This window comes from Photinus pyralis, unplaced genomic scaffold (assembly GCF_008802855.1).
Source record: "Photinus pyralis isolate 1611_PpyrPB1 unplaced genomic scaffold, Ppyr1.3 Ppyr1.4_LG4, whole genome shotgun sequence".
Classification (NCBI taxonomy): Eukaryota; Metazoa; Arthropoda; class Insecta; order Coleoptera; family Lampyridae; genus Photinus; species Photinus pyralis.
Window position 1 is genome coordinate 41,508,837 of NW_022170511.1, and position 8,135 is coordinate 41,516,971.

The 8,135-nt window shown below is 34.9% G+C and overlaps 2 protein-coding genes across 2 annotated transcripts; one reads left to right on the forward strand and one right to left on the reverse strand.

Annotated features, from left to right (window-relative positions):
* Positions 1-1,411: 1,411 nt before the first annotated feature.
* LOC116168866 (aurora kinase B-like) lies at positions 1,412-2,806 on the reverse strand. The gene is made up of 6 exons (XM_031484863.1): positions 2,548-2,806; positions 2,312-2,503; positions 2,125-2,259; positions 1,815-2,065; positions 1,622-1,761; positions 1,412-1,574 (listed from the first exon to the last, which is right to left on the reverse strand). The coding sequence occupies exons 1-6, from the start codon at positions 2,649-2,651 to the stop codon at positions 1,485-1,487; spliced, it is 912 nt and encodes a 303-aa protein (XP_031340723.1). The 5' UTR covers positions 2,652-2,806; the 3' UTR covers positions 1,412-1,484.
* A 43-nt stretch (positions 2,807-2,849) lies between these two features.
* On the forward strand, positions 2,850-4,658 carry LOC116168865 (NAD-dependent protein deacetylase sirtuin-2). The gene is made up of 7 exons (XM_031484862.1): positions 2,850-3,010; positions 3,068-3,201; positions 3,249-3,345; positions 3,398-3,754; positions 3,872-4,064; positions 4,113-4,299; positions 4,354-4,658. The coding sequence occupies exons 1-7, from the start codon at positions 2,998-3,000 to the stop codon at positions 4,477-4,479; spliced, it is 1,107 nt and encodes a 368-aa protein (XP_031340722.1). The 5' UTR covers positions 2,850-2,997; the 3' UTR covers positions 4,480-4,658.
* The last annotated feature ends 3,477 nt before the right edge of the window (positions 4,659-8,135 follow it).

The following is an 8,135-nucleotide window of genomic DNA, read 5'->3' on the forward strand; positions in this document are numbered from 1 at the left end:
TGCCATTTGCCATAGGTTCCATTTAAAATTTTAGAGGTTAACCTCCCTACGTAGAGGAGTGAAGACTTGGGTTCATGGACTTACATGGGAAGAATCATTTCAATTTTTAAATTTCTGAAGTCCTGGGTAACCTATTATTTAATAATTTATAGAGATTCTTTTCGAATTACATCTCGAGATTACGTATAATCCCGACTTATATCTCGGGATTACATAATTTGAACTACCTTGTCCGTTCTACACTTTCGTAGATTTCATAGAACGAATGCGGAACTTTCTGGAGAACCTTCTACCTTTGTTTATCTTCTACCAAGTTTTAGAAAACCTTAAAAAAAAGATGAATGAAATCGGTAGTCGTTCTAAAGTTATTGCGCGACCAGAAGAAATAGGGGTTCATTTTTATATACAGTGTGTCCAAGGTAGAACGCACCATAGGGAAACAATAATGTCTTTTTTCGCGAAGGATCCACGAGGCCTTTGAAATCAGCGTTCAACGTACCACTCCAATCTCTTTTCTCGCATCAAGTAACGCAATAAGCAATAGCGTAAACGTACGTTGATCGCTAACTTCAAATAATCAAATACATATCAAAGCTCTCATGGATCCTTCACGAAAAAACAGATTAAGTACTGTTTCCCTATGGTGCGTTCTCCCTGGGACACAATAAGGTATAGAGATTCAGAAAAACTAAAATATAATCATTTTCAGAAGATTGAGGTCAGCATGAACAATAAGAAGATGCCTATACGCGAGTTGAAGTGCATTAAAACATTGCTTGAAGAAGCGATTCCTTGAATCTGTTGAAAAGCGACAACCGCTACTACGTCATTGAATAAAAAACTCCGTGCAACTGCAACAGTGCAACCTCATACATTTTTCTATTCTGGTTCATTTTCTTTATATATTTTCAAACTATACCTCTCGTTGAATTCGTTAAGTTATCAGCTATAATTTTTATTTAATTAATTTAATATTAATTAAATTCTAATTCGTCTAAGAGCAATATGGCCTTATAAACGATATTCTAAAAAGTTACATTTTGCAAAACACTATTTAAGCGAATGGCTAACGCATTATATACATATAGGTAGATACCTATGTGTACGTTCTTGCCGTATATGCAATGTAAAATGCGCAGAGAAAAATCCTTATATTTTAATTAATTATGAATATGAATATTAGAACTTACAACCAACAAATCGCACTGTTGTAAAGATAATTAAAAATTGGACCTTTTTGAAAAATTCCATTTTTTCTTTTTTGGGCCGTTTGGACATTTGTATCAACAGACGAATTTAGGGGGTTAATTAGTAGGCCAAGCTCTATAGAAAACATCATTAATGCTTATTACCTTTAAAAGCTTGATGGAGGAACGAATTGGGTTATCAAAAAACTCTACTAATTTGTATTCTTGCCTATTCAAATTCCAATACTTTACTTTAAATAATAAAAACACAAACTTTTAAAAAAATATTACAAAATCTTATTTCTTATCCTTATAATTGGTAACTATCCATGGGTGTTTCATAACACCTGGCAATGTGATGCGGTTTACAGATGATTTTAGTAGCAACTGCAATACAATGATATGATTATCATTGAGCTAGACACCGAACATACCTTCGAGATTAAATCAACACCGCCAGCTGAAATATGCATAGGGAACGAAATCTGAATGTTTTTAATTCGAGCATATGTTTCTTCCGTACTTTTGCTTTCAAAGGGAGGACTACCAACTAAGAATTCATAACACAATATACCTACAAAAACAAGTGTAATGAACATAACTATAGTATGTATATGTATACTACACCTAAACACCAATTGTCAACGTATTTGCCATACTGTTTTCCTTCGACAATTTCTGGTGGAAGATAATCCAAGGTTCCACACATAGTTTTACGGCTCAACGAAGGAGCGTGGACCGACCACCCAAAATCACCCAGCTTAATATCATCATTAATTGAAAGTAACAAATTTTCAGGTTTTAGATCTCGATGTATAACTTTCTTACGGTGGCAATAGTCAAGAGCATCAGCGACTTGATAAATATACTTCGCTGTTCTATTAAACAAGAAATGAAATTGGGTTGTGCCTAGGGTTGTACAGTATGTCATATTCACCTTTGTTCAGAAAACCTTCCAAGTGGGCTACTGGTTAACTCTTTATACACCTCTCCTTTTCCGGCAAACTCTAATGCTAAGTAAATGCGATGGTCGTCATGGAACCATACATGCAGTTTTAAAATATTCGGATGCCTAAAAGAAACACAATTACTAATAGATTTGCTAGCAATATGTACATACTTACTCCAAATGAGATTGAATTTCAATTTCTCTCAGTATTTGTCGTTCAACGTGACCTTTGACAATTTCTTTTTTTAGTAAAGTTTTGAGTGCCACCACCCAACCAGAACGTTTTTCGCGTGCGATGTACACTCTCCCGAACTTGCCACGGCCTAATCTAGTTCCGAATTCAAAGTCATCCAATGACCATTTGTAACTAAAAGGTAGCTTTTAAAACATAATTAATAACAATGCAATTACCTTGGTTTATTGTAGGCTGGGTGTGAAAGAATGTTTGAAAGCATTAGTTTAGTGCCCTCATCATAGTGTGTGCTTGGTTCTTCATTGTTCTTGAGGATTTCCATTAGCACAAACACCTTCACGAATTATAATGACTACTTTTTGGGTAAAATTAATTATCAATTACTGTTTACAATACAATAATTATACACTTGACACTGAAAATAACAAACTTTCTGTTTTGTTTCTGTTTAATTCGAAATTAGGGGATTTTAATTATTTACTAATAATTGTTGATGGTCAGTGGTTATAAATTTTCTAAGGTTGGCAATTGGTCAGTCCATTGTCAAATGTAACCTTTCTTTTTCAACACAATTTTCCTTCAGTAGCAATTTTCTATAGTTTACACATTAATTTACATAACATTTAAAAATAAAATATAAGGAGGGGTATATAACTTAACCTTTAATAATGTCGAGCAAAGGTAATATAATTACAAAAGGGAAACAACTGTTATTTCGCTATGTACAAAAATTTTTAGAAGATTCTAAGCCACCTCCAGAAGCCTCGGGAACGTCAAGTTCTTCAACTTTTAGTGTGGAAAGTCTCCGTCAGTACCTAGCTGAAAAATTACACATTTTGGACAGTGGACTGTCGCAAGAAAAAAAAGTTAAAGTCTGTGACCAAAACTGAGATTTTACATCAACTTATTAGACCCATAGGTTTTAGATGATGTTTCTATCGACGGAATTGTTGATTACATTAAGAAACGTTCAAGTATAAATATTATTACAATGGCGGGTGCGGGTATATCAACCTGTAAGATTAATTGTGATTTGATTATGGTAATATTTACAAAACATGTTTTCAGCGGCCGGCATACCAGACTTTAGATCACCCGGTTCCGGGTTGTACAGCAATTTACAGAAGTATAATTTACCACATCCACAGGCAATTTTTGAACTTGATTTTTTTTATGATAATCCCAAACCTTTTTTTGTACTTGCTAAGGAATTATATCCTGGTAGCTTTAAACCTACAAAATGTCATTATTTTGTTAAGTTACTGCTTGAGAAAGGGCACCTCCTACGTCATTTTACACAAAATATTGATACTCTGGAACGTGTAGCAGGAATTCCTGAAGAAAAGCTTGTTGAAGCTCATGGTACATTTCATCGTGGCCATTGTTTGGAATGCAAAAAGGAATATTCATTATCTTGGATGAAAGGTAAATTGTGTAAATCATGTCAACACTGGCTGCAATTTCTCCAAAATTTGTGCATATTTCATTTTTTTAGGGAAACGCTCCTTAGCTGGCGCTTTTTGATATGATCTTTGCTTACAGAAAAAATATTTGAAGACAAAATCCCTATTTGTGAGACTTGTCCGGGAATAGTAAAGCCTGATATTGTATTTTTTGGAGAAAACTTGCCCGAGAAATTCCACAATTGTGCCCATACGGATTTTGCAAAATGCGATCTACTGTTAATATTGGGCTCCTCTCTAGTTGTGCAACCGTTTGCTTCATTAATGGATCGGTAATACTTTTCAAACTAAACTTTGTAAGGGATGTTATTAATTACTAGAGTGCCCGACACAACTCCTCGAATGCTGATTAATAGAGAAAAAGCTGGGGAACGGACGGGATTATTGTCATTGATTGGAATGGGATCGGGTTTCGAATTTGACAGTCCGGACAATACTCGAGACGTCTATTGGCTTGGAGATTGCGACGAAGGCTGTCAAATACTAGCGGATAAATTAGGTTGGGGTGTAAGTTTAACTGTGTATTGAATTAAAAGCTGTTCGTAATTTTTGTATTTGAAGGATGAGCTTAAGAAATTGGTGGAAAAAGAACACAAACGCATTGATGAAGAAAGTAAAGGTGATAAGAAAACTGAAGACATTAAAAAAGAATCGAAAATAGAACAACCACCTAAAAATGAAGAGTGAAAGGTTAATCATATTGGTTTCTATAGTTCTTTCCATTTCTGCATTTTAAAAATTTGATACTGTTAGAGAAAATATGTTATAAATAAGAGGTTTAACATGTTAATGAAGATATATTGTTTTAATTATTTATGCATCTATTATATAGACGGTATATGTTGTTTTAGTAAAAATTGACCCGATTGGTTGTTTTTTACAAATATAAAAAATATGCTGTATGCACTATTGTTTCCAGTTTGTGTTCTTCTCTTTTCAAACTTACCTTTGTCAAGAATTAGGCATGTGTCTTGTTTTTTGCTTAACTAAAGTATCTAAGATCAGTTAAATTCTGTGCAAATGTAACTGAGGCGTTTACAAATGCATTACGCCGAGTTGCATTGTAAAATCTCATGTATATCAGTTCTTTGGTGAAATATATAGGTACAAATAGGTACCTTTCCCTGTAAATTTTGGGGGTTACTCCACATTACGTATCTCTTGTGCTGTGCTGTATATTGCAAGATCAGCAGTGACAACGGTATGATTTTGTCCCAAAGATTCAGGCTTGTTTTTCGATTTCACTAGACGATGGTTAGGATGGGATTGTAGCTCGTTGGTGGAGAATTCAAAAACGGCATACATATGTATATTGAATGGTAGATACCAGAACTTGCTTAGGATTATCAGCATGTACTTAGGCTGTTAAAGTCAGTTATCTGGTCGTTATCTAGTGATAGGTCAACGAGGAATTTGGATTTCTTCTGCCGATGTATCTCGCTTTTGAAAAAGGACTGTGCGTTGAATTTTTTTCGTCTGTTTCCACAGAATATGGCCTACTGTTTCCTCATTGAAGTCGAAGTTATTAATGCTCGCTGTGATAACATTATCATTTTTTATTTGACAAATTTTTGTGAAATGTAGGTAGACACCCTTAGCAGAACATGTAATATTGACGTTAACTGTAGGTACTTGTTATGCCACTGTCTGAGAATATTTTCTGACCCGAAAGACCAATTTGCAAATGAGTGTAACTTTTGTTTGAAAAATGACCTTAAGAAAAACTGTTCAATTTTCTTCCGTACACAACAAACTTCGTGGAATTTTGTCAATTTTCGTTGTCCGGCCAAGAATTGCAGTGGAATTATTTTTTTCGAATTTTCAAAAACTAATTTCAGATTCGTGATTTTTATATTCAAAAACCACCAGCACCAGATACCAAATTTCGTCGAAATCAACATTTTTTCGCACCCCTATTGAGGGGTGTGCCCTTTTGTGGTAGGAATTTTGAAAAATTATTTGCAAAACCGGAAAGGGCATACAGCAAAACCTATTCAAAGACTTACCACCAGTCTCTGTAACTGTTGCTGAGAAATAAATTAAAGGAGAAATGGAAACTTTACCACTTTTTTGAGGGTGGCTCCTAAACGAATACATGGAGTTAATGAATTGTTTGAGATTTTACAATGCAACTCGGCGGAATGCATTTGTAAACGGCCTAAATAGCTAGTTTTGGTATTCGGATAGAAATTTCTTAGTAAAGTAGAACCTCTTACGCATCGCTCCTTGTTGCGCGAACGCTGCTGACTATCCTTCCCTCTCCGTCTCACTCGCGACTCCCGACTCGGCGAGGTGGGTAGGTTTTTACTTAAATGACCGTAACTTTTTTATTATGAAAAATTCACGGTAATGTTATAGAAAATAAAATATTCACAATGCTTCGGAGCATCGAATGAGCTATAAATATTGGAAATCGATATCGTGAAATAAAAAGTTCAAAGTGCGCATTTTTCATCTGTTACACGAATTTTGAAAGTTGACGGTCATTTTTCTAAAAACTGTGCATAACAAAAGGTAGGTAAATATGAATGCTTTAGATTCTGCTATAAATGTACTTTCATTTTACAAAAGGAATTATTGATGTATATCGGCTTAGTTGCTGACAAAATAAATACTTTCGGTGGTCTAGTCGCGCGCGCGTAAATGAGTAAAGTTCAACTTTAGCGGCCTATAACTTTTGTCAGGACCACGGGAAAATGTCGTAAAGCGAGATTCTGAAGGTTCAAACATTTCTGAACAAAATGGCGTGGGTCCCAATTCTTTCTACTCCGAAAAAAAAACTACCTCAAATAAGCGAGTTAGCGCCGGCTCTCCGCTGCACTACAAGTGACTGCATATATTTGATTGGTTAAAATAATCCAACTTTGTGGGATCCAGCTTATTCCAGCCTTAGCAAAGATTTCAGTTTTATTATTTAAATGCACGACTGTTTGAGTTAATTCCCCAAGAAAAGTATAGTTTGTTGCAAAATGAGAAAGGTGGCTGTGGGGCTATTAGCCACCAAAAAATTGAATTTCTGGTGCAATTGCAGTTCTAAGTTGCTTTGTATTGGACCATTAGTGTGTGTAAATGGAGTGTTTTATTGGCACTATAATTGGAGTCACGAAGGTTAAAGATCAATACTTTTTTCTTTTTTTAATTCTAAATCCGCACCGTTTATCGCCCTTATTTAACATACACTCCTTCACATTAAATATGACGCAGATATCTGTAAAATTTCCTCTAGGTACCTGAAACGAAATACGCAAAGACCTGTGACAACATGTAACTAAATAGTTATTTATGTTATAAGTCCGGTAGGTTACTTGTAACAGTACGAGTTAGACATTTATTGGACGAGGCAACGTCAGGAGCCGAGTCAAGAATGTCTTAAACGAGTGCTGTTACAAGTACTACCGGACGTATATCGTAACGTATTTTATTTGCATACTGTAAGTCTGTTTTGTATCCTTATTGTCATTTCAAAGATTATTGCTAAAAGGAAACAGATTTGCCACAACCCAAATTTATTAAATATTGTAATTCGGCAGGACAATTTAACGAACAAGAAATTCACCAAACCAATTATTGACAGACGTCAAACTAGTCTGTGGTTCACCACGCATTTGTCGCTGGAAAAGTTGCAGGTAACTTTTGCCGCTGTCAAAGTGTTTGCGGCTTAGATTTTTTATACATGAGTTGAATTGTCACTAAAAATGGACGCTATAAACGTTTTTTCACTTATAATTGCAACGAAAAGAGAAGTTATGTATTTTACCGAAACAAGTAAATTTGGGTTTGGATTTAAGGTAATGAAAATCATCGACGGCAGAAAAATACATCGAAAGCTCGGTAGAAGGAAAAGTTAAGATTGCCCGTATGATACAACTGATACAAGGCGGCGAAAATTTCATTGAAGTTCTACAGCAGATGGAATCAAACATTACTAACTCGACATCCAGTAATAACCCAGGCGTTAGTGTTGAGGGCAATACAAATTGTTTCATTACAATCAATGTTAATGTTTGAAATAAAGAATTACAGCCAAATTTATGTTGGGGTTTTTTGTGTGAAGATGTCAAATTTGATGTATACAAATAACAGTCCGGTAAGTGTTGCTTAGCGACACTTAACGGCTCTGATGCTGTAATAACTCACTTACCGGACTCAAAATGATAGTGTAATCGAACATCTACCGGACAGTATGAAATAAAAAATTTTTTCCTGTCCACACTTATGTATAATTAAACATTAAATACTCCAAGATTTTTTCATCTCTTTCACCGACATTGAATTAATGTGGTAGGTGTGAGTGTTTTGAATCATATTTGCTTGGAATTAATACAAATTAATTACACACTACA

Excerpts from the sequence above, each read along its gene's own strand:
- LOC116168866 (XM_031484863.1), bottom strand. The coding sequence starts at position 2,651 with ATGGAAATCCTCAAGAACAATGAAGAACCAAGCACACACTATGATGAG. Across the intron at positions 2,066-2,124 it reads GGAAGGTTTTCTGAACAAAG|AACAGCGAAGTATATTTATC; the intron begins GTGAATATGACA and ends CTTGTTTAATAG. Across the intron at positions 1,762-1,814 it reads CGTTGACAATTGGTGTTTAG|GTATATTGTGTTATGAATTC; the intron begins GTGTAGTATACA and ends TTGTTTTTGTAG.
- LOC116168865 (XM_031484862.1), top strand. Across the intron at positions 3,346-3,397 it reads GGGTGCGGGTATATCAACCT|CGGCCGGCATACCAGACTTT; the intron begins GTAAGATTAATT and ends ACATGTTTTCAG. Across the intron at positions 3,755-3,871 it reads TTCATTATCTTGGATGAAAG|AAAAAATATTTGAAGACAAA; the intron begins GTAAATTGTGTA and ends CTTTGCTTACAG.